Source organism: Symphodus melops, assembly GCF_947650265.1.
Source record: "Symphodus melops genome assembly, chromosome: 18".
Lineage (NCBI taxonomy): Eukaryota > Metazoa > Chordata > Actinopteri > Labriformes > Labridae > Symphodus > Symphodus melops.
Window position 1 is genome coordinate 10,904,737 of NC_136708.1, and position 15,941 is coordinate 10,920,677.

At 39.2% G+C, this 15,941-nt stretch overlaps 3 protein-coding genes across 4 annotated transcripts in view; all 3 read right to left on the reverse strand.

The window, feature by feature from the left end:
• srd5a1 (steroid-5-alpha-reductase, alpha polypeptide 1 (3-oxo-5 alpha-steroid delta 4-dehydrogenase alpha 1)) overlaps window positions 1-6,067 on the reverse strand; it is a 387,143-nt gene extending 381,076 nt beyond the window's left edge. Inside the window, exon 1 of the mRNA XM_079368214.1 lies at window positions 6,055-6,067. The gene's annotated coding sequence lies outside the window, so the exon portion shown is untranslated. The remainder of the gene's footprint in view (window positions 1-6,054) is intronic.
• nrsn1l (neurensin 1-like) overlaps window positions 1-15,941 on the reverse strand; it is a 229,013-nt gene that overhangs the window by 172,973 nt on the left and 40,099 nt on the right. The window lies entirely within an intron of this gene.
• The window catches only part of col8a2 (collagen, type VIII, alpha 2), a 47,817-nt gene that overhangs the window by 5,991 nt on the left and 25,885 nt on the right, over window positions 1-15,941 (reverse strand). The window contains exon 2 of the mRNA XM_079368211.1: window positions 4,625-4,816. Coding sequence (XP_079224337.1) covers window positions 4,625-4,787 — 163 coding nt within the window. The 5' untranslated portion in view covers window positions 4,788-4,816. The remainder of the gene's footprint in view (window positions 1-4,624; window positions 4,817-15,941) is intronic.

Consider the following 15,941-nt stretch of genomic DNA (forward strand, 5'->3'; position numbering starts at 1 on the left):
ATTTTCATGGCACAGTAAATGGAAGCTGTAAAGGAAATGGGAGAACATGGAATAGATCAAAATACACTTGCAGTGGTCTTAAACTTAGTTGTCTTACTTCACATTTATATCCTGAATAACCCTATAACCCTTTCCATCAATGATATAGTCATATTTTGACCACACAAATTTTCAGTTTCATGCATGACTGAAGCATATCCTAGAATACAATGAGCCTAAAGCCCCGTTTCTACCAAGATTTCCGTTATGGATCTGTACAGTTTGGTTCGGTAAAGCCTGGTCCTGTTTGCGTTTCCACAGCCAACCGTGCCCTCTTTGTTAGGCCAGATGCCAATAGCCATGTCAGCTACATAATAGCGTGACATTATAGCAGTGCAACACAGTGTACCCCCGAATAAATTCAACAAAGAAGAAAAATGAAACACAATAAACAAAATCCAGACCAACATCCAAATCATCTGCTTTGTCATTGCAGAAGAGAAAAAGAAGCCCCAGCTTATCTCTTTAGAAACTAACATTTGTGCTAAGGGCTCAAATATGACCATCGCTGTTGACTTTTTTATTTATTTATTTAAGAGAGAGGAACAGGGAAACGAAGGGGAGAGGAGAAATGACTTCATTGTATTTTGCGCTATGGATGCTTGATATCAGGACAATAAACACACCTCTGAGTGAGAAACTGTACAATGGCACGTGGCTTGTGACAAAACGCAATGAGGCCTTGTTTCAGAGAAGGCTGTGTGCCTTCTCTGGAGAAATAGAGCTGAAAAAACAATCAACTTTGTATTTAAACACAAAGTTGAGAAGTTCTGTTTGTTTTTTAATGCTGCAGTTGTACGGGACCAATCAACGGACTGGTGCAGCTCCACCTTTTAGGGGTAGATCAATATATAGTACTTGGCACACCAACAGAAAGGTACCAAAAATAGGATGGTACGGGTTGGTAATTTTGAAAGGTAAGCCTTTCCCGGCTTTATAGGGCACTCATTGAAATACTTTGAAATTCAAACATTCAACATCAGAGTGTTAGTGGGGGACATAACATAACTTTATTTCTGTTAAAACATTTTTCAAAAAATGTATTTTTTATTTAGAAAAATAAGCATTGATCAAATGCCACAATAGGAGGATCAGTGATGTAGGGTGATCTCTTCTGATTGGCTAAGTGAGGATCACATGCTTCTCGACCTTACTGAGGTGCAGAAGGGTAGCCATATGTAATGTGTACCGAAATTACCAAAAAAGGTCACTTGCCCGATGAAGGGTTAAGCCCCGTTTCCACACAGCAGTCCGGTACGGATCAGTGGGACGGGTTGGTTTGGTAAAGCCCGTTTCCACAGCCACCCGTGCCCAATTTGGTAGGCGGCTATAAGCTGGATACCAATAGCCGCATCAGCTACGTAATAGCGTCACATGATAGCTGCTAACCTCTAACTAATAAATCCAACAAAGGAGAAAAACATGACACAAACAAAACCAACAATAGAAGACATCCAGCAATTAATCTACTTTGTCACAGACATGTGGCTTTTTATTACAAAACTCAATCAAACTTTGTTTTAGAGAAGACTGTGTGCTGCGAGGACAAATACAGAAAAATAAACAATCGACTGTGTATTCTGTGTAATCTTTTCTGGCTTTAGTCAATGGAAACGCGACAAAATGTGTGCCGTACCGAGACGAATCAAACTGAACCACATGGTTGAAACAGGGCTTAAAATCCAAATATCAAAAGTACTGCACGCACTCATGGACAGTTTAGCAGTTGTTCTGCAAAAGAAGAGGACGGTTTTCTGATTTCGGGCATTGGGATTTAACTTGAGAGAGAGATCTAAACTAAAGAAGTATGCCACAAGTCCCTAAATTCTGTAGATACAGGGACATGGTCCATACATTTTAAACAATTTCCTAGTTGTTGTTTACAGACACTGCTTCATCCCTGTATACATGTTCTCCATGTTACACCTCATGGTAGGTGCAGTGACCAGAGATTAGCTCTTGCATATTGTACCCCTAGTTTTAACAATATCCCAAGAAGTCCTTTTGGTGCATCACCTTTAAAACACTGGATCGGATCTAAACCTTAAACAGCATACAGCACATTTTAATAATTTGATAACTTACTGGCCCAAAAGTACAGTTTCCCTTTTTTGTTGAAGCCAAGCAGGGAAAACGGAGTCTGGGAATTATAAAACGTCCCCTAATATAACCTGTAAACTGTTACCCCCTGCTGGCGCTTTATGAGAAAGCAGCCTTTTTAAGATCATTACTGGGTTATTCAGCACAATTGGTGAGCCAACAACCTCTGCAGTGGTTGCCCTTAACCTCTTAAAATGAACAACCTCTGCAGTGATTTAAGATACAATGAGCAACATTACTATGAGGCTTTCTATCAGTGGTTGCACAGCTGAGATCAACAAAGCTGTGAAAAACCTTCTGTTTGTGTCAGTTTTGGTGACCCATGTGGACCGCTTTTCTGCTTTCTTCTCCAGTACAGGTGTATAGTAGGTAGAATTTTTTGTTAAAACAAGCAACAACAAAAAATAGTTTTTTTAACAGTGATAAATTATCTACTCTGACATCTACCAGTATTCAAAATTACAAAATAGAAATTATTATTTTTGTTGCTGATGGTCTTGTTTGGTCATATTGAATCTCAGGGGCTATAAAGCAAATTGCCTTATTTTGGGAGATTTGTTGTTCTGGTAATTTTTTCATATGGGAATGTTTATTTCAAACAGCAGCCATAAAGTCAAACTGGAAGATCAACACGATGGCTAAGAAACTGGCTTTGGTAAACCAAAATTTCAGAATGAACTAAATTAGATTTCGCTGTGCTCGCATAAGACTTTAACCTCTCAATGAATAATTCAGGATCTCTATAGAGTTGTGGTTTGTCAATCAATACACTGCCATCCTAAAGCTAAATTACATTTTTGGCAGAATTAAGCGATTTAATACTATTATTTTATTAAATGTGTTTTTTGGGCTTTTAGTGCCTTTATTTGAGAGACAGGACAGTTGATATAGTTGAAGATGGAAATCAGAGAAAGAAAGATAGGGAGAGAGAGAGAGAGAGAGAGAGAGAGAGAGAGTGGGGAACAGACCATCTTGCTGCAACAGCCTCAGGAATCATAGAGTTAAGTTGTGCTTTCAAATACAATACAAATATAATAATTTGAATTGACATGGGGAAGAAATGGCTTTTTTTCTAAAGGCCCTTTTTTGTAGTACTGAGTCAAGAGACACTGACGCCTTTTTAACTACAACTGATATGTAGCCCACATCTCATTAAAGTTCTGTGATGGAATAACTGAGTAAATTAGGAAGCTTTAAAGTAAAGTAATTAAATGTAATTATCAAAATATATTTTTGTTTATTTAATGTGTTTGCTTTTGTCGAAACACATTTATAACATCATTCATATATCCAAAAAGTTTTATTTTCCTTGTTTTACAAATAATTGAAACCAGGCACAGAACATCCTATGACTATCATCTCCGCGAATAAGACAAAGTAAAGCATTAAAATAGTGATGTAATGTGGGCATATTGCCACTGAGTGGCAGTAGAGTCACTGTATTATTTTAAGCCACATTAGTAAGGCTACTTTATGCAGCATTAGTTTAACAGTAAATCTAAATCTTCTTTGATCATAGTTTTAAATCTCATTTTTTTCTGAGAGGCTTTTACATAAAAGCAAAACATTAACAATTAATTAGATCTGAGTCCAACTTCTGAAGTATTTCTTGCTCTTGTATGGGTGTTACAGTTCTGAAAGGAAAATGTGCCCCTTATTGCCTTTGAAATCGACTTTGAAGAAGGGGCCTCTGATAACACAAGGCACATCTTATATGATCCAGAGCATGTTATGGTTGTTACAGTCAAATACGATGAAGATGACAGCATGCACATTTTTCCAGGGTGATTATCACCCCCTCCTTTCCTTTTATTTCTTCTATTCTTTTTTCCTTCACACTTTCTCATTCATCCCACAGCTGAGGAATATATGATAAACAGTGGGGTAACAATATCCAGATGGCAGAAGGAACAACTGGCCTGGTGGAGCTCAGCAAACTGTGGGTAATCAGGCCTCCATTAGGCCCCAACTGAGGACTTGCCAAAAGCTGCTGGAACCACAGGGCAGGGAGACAGGGAGACACTCACTTCAATGAGCCCTTAAACTGCCTGAAGAGAGCTGAGGGCTGATTCCTGGACGGCTCTCCATATCAATCACATCATAAAATGCGATGTTGGATATTTCTTTTGTTCATGGGAAGTTGTTTAAATGTGTGTTTCTTTAATGGTTTTTATTTTGTTGTGGAGTTGCGCTTGTGATCAACATCATAAAACTTAAAAAGTTTAAATTCTCAAGACAATTGCCAGCAGGATACTCCATTCCATTTATGAAGTTTGTTGTAATATCAAAGACCATTGAACTTTCCTTTGACTTAATTACAGTTTTTAATGGACTTTCTTAAAACGTGTAAATTTTTTGTTGTTTTTGTTTTGTTTTTTTCAAAATGACCTTTATCAGTATTGACCCAGCATGGGAATTCAGAGGGTAGAATGAAACACAAAAGTAAAAGGGCTACAGATACAATACACCCACAGGGATTACTCACCGACATAATGCCCCTTGCCCTCTCTGAAAGGGGGTCCAATTGGCCCTTTCATCATGGGTTGCATGTACTTCATATGGGGTATCGGGGGATAGCCACCAGCAAGAGCACGCTCCCCCAGCATCAGAAGCAAACACAGAGGAGCCAACAGCATGGTCACCAGCATCCCAGACTTCAGATGTCACACACAAAGATCTGCAGAAAGAGGAAAGGCAACATTTTTTTTCATTGGTCTTTAGGAATTAACACAACATAACATTGAATATTTTGATGGGAAAACATTGTGTAACATTTAATTTAAAGTATTGAATGACTCTGCTACAAGCAGTGAGGAGTTAGGCACATGTTTTTCCATAAAAAGTTGTCTTTTAAAAGCTTCCAACTCAATTAAAAGATAACTATTTCTCAAGCCAGCTGCAAATGTTTTGCTGAAAATAACACTTTGAAATCAAAGGAAATGTTTCTTCTAAGAAGAGAAGAAGATATTATGGCGTAGCTACTCAGCTGTAACTGGGCTAAAGCTTGGATGACTTCTCCTAACGCATACTTTATTTTTATATGCAGCTTTGCAGACATCTTTTAAAGCCAGACAGAACGAGACGCAAACAGCTATAACCTGTTAGCATTCTGCTCAAAGCTGCTTTGATGGCCCTCAGGAGATGTGACAGGTAGATTTGTTGACTTTAATTTTACTCCATGAAGTGACCTAACCCTCTGGGGCCACCAGAGGTATTAGTGAGTGTGTTTTCATGTTACAAGCTTCAACTATAGGTGCCAGATGCTGGCTATAATTGTTGAAATGTTGTGTGAAAAGAGGCATAAATTCCCCTCCCCTCCCAAGGTGCTCTTATCAGCAATCTTTGGACTGATAGTTGTCAGAAGTCATTTTGGGTAAAAGTGGAATGTAATGTAAGTGGGGTTTAGACAGGTCCTATTTTAACGCTTTAGTTATGGAAAAAACTGTATACTGCAAGTGAGAGAAATAAGATACATCTGTATCATAGCAAACAATAATAATACAACTGTATTAGTGTTTGGATCTAGTTATACAAAAAGCTACATCTTGTTTTTTGCTTTGTATACTGCATAACATCCTGCAAAGTTCTGGCCTTAATCTTTGCCGTGTTGCAAATCAGATCACAGAGCGTAATAATTTGCATCACTCTTCTTAATTTTTTCCTGCTTCATATGATTCTGATTTTGTCAGTGTGTGTGTATGTCACGCTTTGAAAACTCTGCAAGGTTGAGCATCCCAGAAAAGAATTCCCTCTGAGAGAGCTTGCAATGAGGCACAACAATGGCATCAATACAAGCTGATATTGTCAAAATAGAACAATTATCCGAAAATTTCAAATTTCGAAAGTTCAAAATGTCCCCAAATAAAACACTGCAGTTAACTGGGAGCAGAGATGGAAAGCAATGTGTGTGTTTACAGTTGACTTCACAAGACAAATACTTTGAAAAAGGCCCCCATGTGTGCAAAGATCAGGTCTATTCGACAACTTTCTTTTGCCCTAATCTGTGATTGTTTAGCAACCACATAGCTAGGCAGTCAAATTCTTGTTTTACAGTCATTTAACTGTGTAAAAGCAGGTTCCTGTTTAGCAAGTTTTCTTGTAATTAGTAATTGGTGTGCGTGTGTCAGCCGCATCTGTTACTGCTTGTTTATAATGCTTTGTGTTTCTGCCAGAAGGAAAGAGTAACTCGAACTTTCACACTAAATGTTCGTGTATAAAATATGAAGAAACCAAATACAAAGATGTTAGAAGAAATAAACAAAGAGAAAAGGAGAGGAGTATTGGTGCTGCAGTGTTTGGTCGTTGGCCGACTTGCTGGCTGGCTGGAAGGGAAGCTCCTCTGGTATGGAGGTCTGTGGTTTTGGTGTAGATGTAATTTAGCAGGCAGTTCTGAATGCCCACCATTCTGCAGGCGTCAAACTCTCTGAAGAACCAGAGCGACACGCTCTTACTCAGACTCAGAGACTGTGCATGAACAGGGATCAGACACAGACGGTGGTTTAGAGACCTCAACAATCTGTTTATCAAGTGTTTTTGTTGAAAAGCTCAGCAGACTTTGCGAAAAAATCTCACGCAATCCTCACTAGCTGGCCACCACGAGCCACTGCTGGACCAAGATTAGTGCACGCTCTCAAACACAAGAACACCCACGTAACAAAACACATACTCTCCGCTTGCATGAGAATGCAACATACTTCTGATAAGTGGTTACGCAAGGCATATTGAAAATACTCAAACTCACCCTCACTCTCACATAAAATCAGTCCTTATAAAACAAACCATCATGAAAGAACTGGCGAGTAGTGAACCAAAGCCTCCCTCAGTCTTGAACCACAAGAGGCATCCAAAGTTACAGCAAAGGAGCCTTGCCTGGCAGGCTGAGTGACATTTTATATAAAACAGATTTAACCATAAAAAAATTAATTAACTACACACATTACAGTATTAGATCCAGAAATACACAAAAAACGCAAAGGCAGAACTGAAAAGAGGCATTAATGAGGAAATAAGGGACAGTCTGAACCTCGGTTGGAAAAGGGCACCGCCATCATTACTTATTGCGATCACTTAGCTGTTCCAACTTCCAGAATGCTGTCAAATAACTGAATACTATGTCTGATGACAACATCCATGTACAGATTTTGAAAAAAAAGGGCCTCTGGGCACAGACATGTAAAAATAACCCCCACCCTTTCTAAAAACGAGCAAAACAACCAGACTCAAAGAACAGACTCCCTGTGCGGCTGGTTTTTGTGCTACTCTTTATAGATTTTTTGTTTCTTGATGTTTATTTATTATTTATTTATTTATTATAATGTTGAGTCTTTTTGTATTTGTGGTTCATCTGTGTATCCTTCTAGTCATTTTGAGCCTCTTTTAAGTTGTCTTTTTTTTTCTTTTCTTTTTGAATCTCTTTTATTTTGCATCTGATTTTAGTCTCGTTCAATTCATTGTTATGTCACGTTCTACTGATTTTTTTAGTGACATTTTGGGAAGGTGTTAAACTCGTACTACATTTCATTCACATCTCCACCAGAGTTTTTGATCAGACTGGAGATAAAGAGAGGCTTTCCAACTGCAGTCCTTCCTACGACAGCAGATTTGCACACAGTGCTCTGTGGATGGACAGCACAGAAAGTCTGTGTAGCTGTCTGAGTTGTCACTGGACCTCGGTCGGAAAGCAGTACTGAAGATTTTTTTTTAAAGGGTAAAGAAGATTAGGGTTAGGGTTAACCTAAAGACATAATCTTTTCCGCAGACACTATACAAAGCGCATCAAAAATAAGACATGAAAACACCAATTCACAGTCTGATTCTATTTTCCAAAGCAGGGCTTCTATTCTGTATCACTGATTCGATTTTTGCACTTGCACTTTATTTCAACATACAAATATAAGACAATGGCCACAAACTAATTTCGAATTGTGTTTAGTTAAATGATCAATATTAAACTGTAAGAAAAAAACAATCAAGACATCTGTAGGAATTTCAGGATAGAAATGCCACTGCTGCCGTTTGCTTGTACTTTCTTCAGCCCATCCAGAAATCCATGTCCAAATGAAACACACGTGGCATGTGCACCTGATGAACTGAAACTGAGATGCCACTTTACCGATCTTTCTCCAAACCAGTTGGAAATCCAAGTGAGAGGCACAGACCAAACCTGAAACTTGCCGTCTTTCTCCAACATGTGTTGGATACCACTTCTGCAGAACTGAAACGCTCATCTGTGAAAGCTTTGGGCAAACAAAAAGCAGACTCATCATCTCAAGTGGCCTCCTCAGACAGGCAGAAGAGACACAGGCACCACAGCTCAGTGCAAGCCAAGCACTCATTTCCCTAACTGCTCCGTTTTCCCACTAATGAAATCAACAGCACTGGGGAGGTAGCGTTGAAGGTGCTCTGAATCCACTTTCTTTAAGTAGTATGTGTGTGAATCCAGACTGCCAGGCATTTTTTAAACCACGATGCCACAGAGGGATTATAGGTACACCAAGGGTGAGAATGGAGTCATGGAGGGAAGAGGGGATGGTTGCTTTTGTGGTGAACATTTGAGCCGCTCCATGAGTGGTGGAATCGTGTACCACATAATGCCAGCTTGTAAGAAAACAAACACCAAATGATTCACCAACAACTGAGGTCCGTGATGGTTAGATGGTTTGGTTACAACCACAAGTTTAGCTCTTAAAAACCTGACTTTTACCATCAACCCACATGGGTGGCCCGCTGCTATTCATCTACAAACATCATCCCTTAATAAAGGAAATGTTGGAAGCTTTCTTTTTTACAGCCAAAATGAACTTCCAGCACTCGAGGGGAAGAAAAAAACATTTAGAAAAGGCTCAATTTATACATCTGTGGTTTCCTATTAAAATGTGCAGTCTAGACATGTAAGTATGAACGGATTTTACAGATTTGCTGTAAAAAAGACATGCACCTGCAAATATTTTGAACATTTTACACAAACAGGCCCAAACACAGAGCTCCATTTACTATTGACCTTTGTTGTATACCTTATACCCATACCCATAGATGAGATTGAGGGACAGAGAGCAGTAGGAGAGAGTGAGCTAAGCAGTTACACAACCTGCTGTCGGCCAGAGTTACACAGCTCATACTGAACCTGAAGCGGTGTGTATTTGTGTGTGTGAGAGGGACAGAGGAAATTGTGCGTGTTGGGTTCTATTTAGTGAATTACCTTGTGTTGAATGAGGTAATCCCTCCCTCAGCCTGAGTGGCATTTGGCCCATTACGCCTTTCCGGTGTCAGCTCACTGTGTAATATTTGAGTAGTGGTCACAGTTTTTGGTGGCTTTGAACGCACCCTGTATTCAACACTGTATAAATAAGCAGTGGGGAAATAATATGGCTGTTCACATAACGCGTCCATGTGTGTTTATAAGAGTAGCCACAGAGCTAATCCACACCCCATGAGACATGAACATCTGTCACTACAGTTGCAACTAGTTGGAAAGTGAAGGTTTTGTTTGCTTGATTCTCAGTTCAAAAAATTCCCTTTGCCCCCCCACAATAAAAGGTTCCTTTGATCACTTGTAAGTGTTTCCATTGACTCATTATTAATAATAGGGCAACCATTCGAAAAACAGTAAATAATCATTTTTTACATCACGACATGATATATTAGTGTTTATATTGCTATTGTAACATGCCTAATACATACAGGTTTGTGAGCACGTTACATTACTCACATACAAATAAACAATACGGTATGTATAAATATACAGTATTAGCTCACTCGATAAACACATCACATTTCCCAAATCAAATGGGCTTAAAAGAATCCTCTACTCCTCTAGTCAGGGATTGTTTTGTTTTTTTCCTGATGAATTACAGATTACAAAGCGTTATTGTCATTAAACTGATATGTACAATAAAACTGCTGTGACATAACAGCTGTTAAAAATGCACCAATAGGAGTGTTGGTAGCCAAGTGGTTATGTTGTGCCCCATACACAGAGGCTATTAGTCCTCAGTGCATCGGCTGTCAGTACAAATTGACCTCTGACCTTTGCTACATGTCTTTCTCCCACCATTTCCTTTAAACATGTCCTGCCTCTTTTCAGCTGTCCAATTAACAGAAAAAAAACATATTTAAAAAAGGGTGTCAAATAGCTATGTGTTGTAATGTGCACAAATGAATGGGGGTTTTTTGCGTCTGTTTTTCATTGTCCTCCCTTAGACTTAAGCTAAAAGGTACCTGTAACAACAAGGCTGCTCTTTTTTGTCTGTCTTCTTGTTGGTGCCACATGTTTCTTGAGGTAGGTTGTGCGTTCATTGAGTGTTTCAAGTTTTCTTTAAGTAATTTTCCATATGCTTAAAGTGACAAATTTAATGTGTGTTAAACAGCCTACATGTCAGCCTTGTGGATACTGGTGGCTGGTTTGCTGAGGTTTGGCTCACTTGGTGGAGTAGTCTCTCAAAATGGAAAGTCAAGGGTTCGATCCCCAGCTCGTGCGAGCAACATGTCCGATGTGTCCCTGCACTTAACCCCGAATTGCTCTCCCTGCTCCGTCAGGGGTATATGCGGGTTGCTGCTCTTGTGGTCGACCGCTTGGTGTGTCTCTGTGCCCTTGAATTAACCCACAGGGATAGATAATTTAAAAATAATAATACTAATAAATCACTGCATGAGATGTTGATATATTTTGATGGACCAATTTTTTGTCTTGTCCTGTAGTGCCTGGTTCCCTTTCTGTTGACTTTTTTTTGAAGGCCTGGTAGTTGTCACCTTTTGTAAGTGTAATAGTCAAGCCAGTTAAGTGGTGAGTAGGTTAAAGCCAGATGTTTATTATAAATTTATTACAATGTAATGAAGAAGTTATTGTGTGTAATATATTATTTGAACAGGCCTTTTATTGGCTGCTGTGTTGCCAATTTGACTGTTTATGCTTGCTTCCTGATGCTAGTGTTTGGCCTACTGCAGTGTGGCTGTTTTAGCATTGTTAATTGGTTAAGTTGTATTATGTATTTTTAGATTGAAGCAACTGGTGTATTATCTTTTCTTTGCTTAATATTTTTGTTATTTCCCCCGTTATTGAAGTGGTTGCTGACTACTGGTGGAGGCGAGGCATTCTAGGTGGTTCCCTGCACTATTTGTAGTGGTAAGCACACTGGGACACAGGTTTGCACCTGTTTGCAGTGATTGCTGTTTGATGTGAGCTCACGAGTGATGAGCAAATTGCACTCCTGGAAAACACCCCCTGTGCTGGCACCACTCAAATTTCCCATTTTGCTACTTTTAAACTACATTTTGATTGGAAGTGTTGTTTTAAATATAGATCATATTGTAATAAAACGTTTACAGATTGATTGATTGATTTGCCATATTAAAAGAATAGCTAAAAACCCCTCTGTTCACGGATACATCCGATCTAAGTTTTCAAACAATGTACATTTTCTTTTGGAACCACACTGATTAATTCAGAACCGTATTAATTTAGTTCTTGAACCTGTGTTGCCTTTTGCCTATCTTACATGAAACTTCAGCTTCAGCTCAAATTCTGCATCATTTATTGACATAAATGTTTATCATTCTTTGATCAATTGCTTGGTTGGTCTAAAAATGTCAGTAAAAATGACATTTATATGCAACACAAGTTTACCAATCAAAAGTGGAAGACCTGCACTTCAAAACCTATACATGTTTACAATATTTTCTAGCAAAATCTTTGAGTTAAGAAGCTTACTTATAAACAGCTGCATGTTTTCTTAATTTGAAAAAATAAAGAATTTTACATCAGATGTTTATTGTCTGACAGTAGTCATAGATTTTCTTGCTCAAGCCATTGCATTTTACAATACTTTAGACAATATTGCAGCTCTGTTTCAACCCAACAATAATCCCTTGTTAAATGTCAGCTTCATAAAATCATTTTACATTGACCATTATTACTGGCATTGCATAAATCTTATTTGCTGTTGCTCTTTTCCCTCCTGTGTTTCTTCCTGTCCCTCCCTCTATCCCACTTTCCAAGCATAACACAGTTTCTGCAGATGGCTGTTCATCATGAGTCTGGTGATTGCTTAGTGCTCTTCTGAAGATGGATTAATGCTGGCTTGCGGCTATATGTTGATCCCTGGGCTTTTTTTTCTCCTCCTCTTCTGTTGTCTTCCAGCCCAGGTGACACTACTAATTGCACAACGAGGAGCACATGGCCTCAGTGATTAAAAGCCCAGTACTGGCTTCAGGAGGAGAGGTAATTATTTATTGTCTACATGCCACACAATTGTTTTCAAGCATTTAAAGTTATATTTTGTACAATTAGATATTTCCTGACTACTTGTAGAGGGCAGCAATGTGGCCAAATGTGTTGTTAGAATCCACTACAGAACTATCACATTTTAGCTGTCTGGGTTGTTAAAAGTATGATATACAGATATCTGCATTGCATATGACATGATACAGTCTTTGAATTTACACAGGTGCATACATACAGATATGAACCTGTGAGACTTGTCTGTATCCATATCATTTGTCATATTTATGGTCTACTGTGACTGATGCATGGTTGGTTTTAAACTGTATCAGTAGCAAAAGGCAAAATAGAAGATGGAAGTCAAATGTATTAAGAGTGAAGTCAAGACAAGTTTGAGCAAGGATTCACTTTCCCTCAGGGTAAAGAAGAAAACCCAGAGAGAGGAGAGGATGAAGTACAGGAGAGGAGTACAGGAGGAGAACCTCGTCAATTCAGGAAATGGTACCTGTGGAGCATGGGCTGTGTTTTTCTTTGATCCTCTGAGGTGAGTAAAATGCAGAGAAACGGTCAGAGAGGGGTGAGTTTGTACTGATGGAGAGGTTTAAGAGGGAATTTGTGTGTGTGTGTGTAAAAAGGAAACGTGGGTGTGAGGTGTTAAGTTGGGAGGGTGGGGGTGGGTAGTGAAGAAAACACGAGGAGTGAAAAGGTCAGACAGAGGGGATTTATTTCTTGATGACTTCATTCAAAGGAACACGAATAATACCCCAGGGTACCTTTTTGAGTGCAGAAGCAGACGTGCTAATCATAAAACTGGTAGGTGGTGTATTGTGCATTTAATGTGTGTTTGGGGTGTGTGCGTGTTTGTGTAAGCTGTAAAAGACGGCAAATTGGTGTTTCAGAATTATTGACCTGCAGGACCTCACACATGTTGAATGTGGGTTGTAAAAAGAGACCTCTGCTTCCTCTTTCCCCTCTGGCATGAACAAAAGTCAAAGGCAAAGGAAGATTGACTAAAAATCTACAATACATCCAGACTAACCCTTGACTTGCGAAGGAAGCAGATGCAGTAAGAGCGGAGAAATGAGAGTCTGTGTGCAGACAGACATCTGTAGTTTCACTGCTGACCCACCGGTGTACCTGAACTTAATGAGCGTCTGATTAGCTAATAGAGAGAAAAGAGAAAAAAAGATCATGAGCAATATGCTTCCCCCTTTTCCATTGCAAAAAAAATATCATGTCACTGAGAGGTCACAACAAAGTTTGCTCAAACTGGCTTTTTATCATTTCCTCATTGTGAAAAAGTTGATATGTATACAAGATTGAATCTATTGAAATATAGAATCATAAAGGGAACCATGTGGAGATGATTTGTTTCCTCAGAACGAAAACTTTGAGAACATTCATTAATAGGATTTCTGAGCGATCATTGTGCCTATTCATGCCTCCAGGTCAAGACTAGCCGCGTCAGTTCTTTCACACACCCTTTCTGTTCATGTCAAGTTGTCCTTCTTAATCCTCCTTCTCTCCACAGTGCTCGTTACTAGTGTGAATACTTTTATTGTGTATTGCCGAGGCCTGATCATCCCCTGAGAGTCCACTTTTACCTACATAGGCCTCAACTCCAGTCTCTGTTATTCTCAATCAACATAAAGAACAGAAAGGCTAAACTTGTGAGAAAAATGCAAAGAGTGGTAATAGCAAAATGCCACAGGAAGCAATGTTGACTCTTTATTTTCCATTCCAGACTGTTGTATACAAGTAAGCAATGTTTGAAACAAAACAGTTGGTTATACAGTACTCCATTGCTGTTTGACGTCTTTCTGAATGTAAAACCGATGTCTATAAAACGCAGGAGTTAGATTTCAGAATAATTGCAGAAGAGTAGAATGATGTTATTGAAATGCAAATGATCTTGGTAGCATATTGTCTCTGGCAGGTGACCTGGTCACTTTGGATTTTTCGATCAGCTGTGACTTTACAACACATGTTGGTTGTTTGGTAATAACTTGTCTTTTTTTTAATGTATAATCTGATTAGAGTATTTTAGAGTATTTGGGTAGCCGAAGAAATCCAAAGATTCACAAGCCTGATGTTTTTAGTTCAGTAGCTGGATACTCCACAGGGTCAGGGACTGGATGCAGGTCTCCTTTGGGCTTTAAAGTACTGAGTTGGACTTTGTCTCTGTTTTGTTGTGTGTTCCTGTGCCATGTCTCCAAGTAACTGTTACCTTGTTCATTCCACTGAGTGGGTGGCTTTGCACTTACCAGAATGAGCTCTCTGAAATGTGCAGAAGACAATCAGACCGTGCAAAACACCGAACATGTCAAAAGTGAGACAAAGAAAAAGCTAGAAGCCACTGCAAGACTAAAATCAAATTTTCCCCTGTAACTTTTTTTTTTTTTTTTTTTTGCAACAGAGCTTCATTATTTCCTGACTGGGTGTCAAAATAATTCATTGTGTCAGGTTGTCCAAAGGCAAAACTGGGTGTTACGAGGAATAAAGCCCATGTGGAGATTATGTGCACGGATCTATGTGCGATTCAGTGCCCTGAAGGTGAGAAATGCTCTGGTGCCCTGAAATAAGACGACTAAACCCGGAACAATTGTACACCATCAATTGTTCCATTATTTTTTTGTCAGGACTGGAAAAAATCCCGAGCAGCACGTCGCTGGGGCTTTTTGCCAGGAGTGAAAAGCCCAGAAAAGTCCTCTCATAGTCTGTTTCTATCAAAGGATTCCGCAGTTTGACACATAAAAAAACAGATACAGATCACATTGTCAAAAGGCTACTATTGGCAATGAGGAGGAAACTTGTGTCAAGGGACAAAAAAAGAGAGGAAGAAAAAGTGGAAAGCGCCTTATAAACGTAATTGAAGCAGCAGAAGAGAGGAGAAAACCATGAAGGGGACACGGAGTCATAACAACAGGCAAGAAGAAAAAAACAGGGAAATGAAGGAGAAAAATGAAAGGGAGCAGAAAGTAAATGCTTTAGCTCTTGATCTTCCAGTTGACCCAAATGCATGCCCTGCCAATCATAGTATACACTTCTTCCCCTGGCAGTCCAAAACCACTTCACACATGCACGTGTTGGGCACACACAAACACACACATCAGTTGGCAAGAAAACAGACAAGGAGGCCTAGTTTCTCTGTCCAAAATGGAAAGAAAGGGAGCAAAAAAAGAGAGGTAGAAGGGAGATTATAATTTAATAAGGGGCAGGAAATCTTGGTCAAATCCCCCTGAAGGAGCTGAAATGCCTCCGTGCTGGAGGCTACTGGACTACAGACTGACTGTGCTCCATTAGAATGGGCTCCTCTGGTACAGGCACAAGGGCAGAAACCCAGAAAAGCAATCGATTCTGATGAATTTTGTGGTTTGCAAAAGCTCAAAATCCAAAATGTTAGATGAGTACTAAATTCTCCATAGTTTTTTTTTCTTCTCATATCTGCGGCATATTTCATTTCTTCTTGCACAGTGCATCTCATTTAAATATATGTATACCCATCATACCATCAATCTAAAAAATAATTTTATTGCAAAAAGTAATACAAAGGAGAAATCCTGCCTTCATATTATCCCGTAGGCTC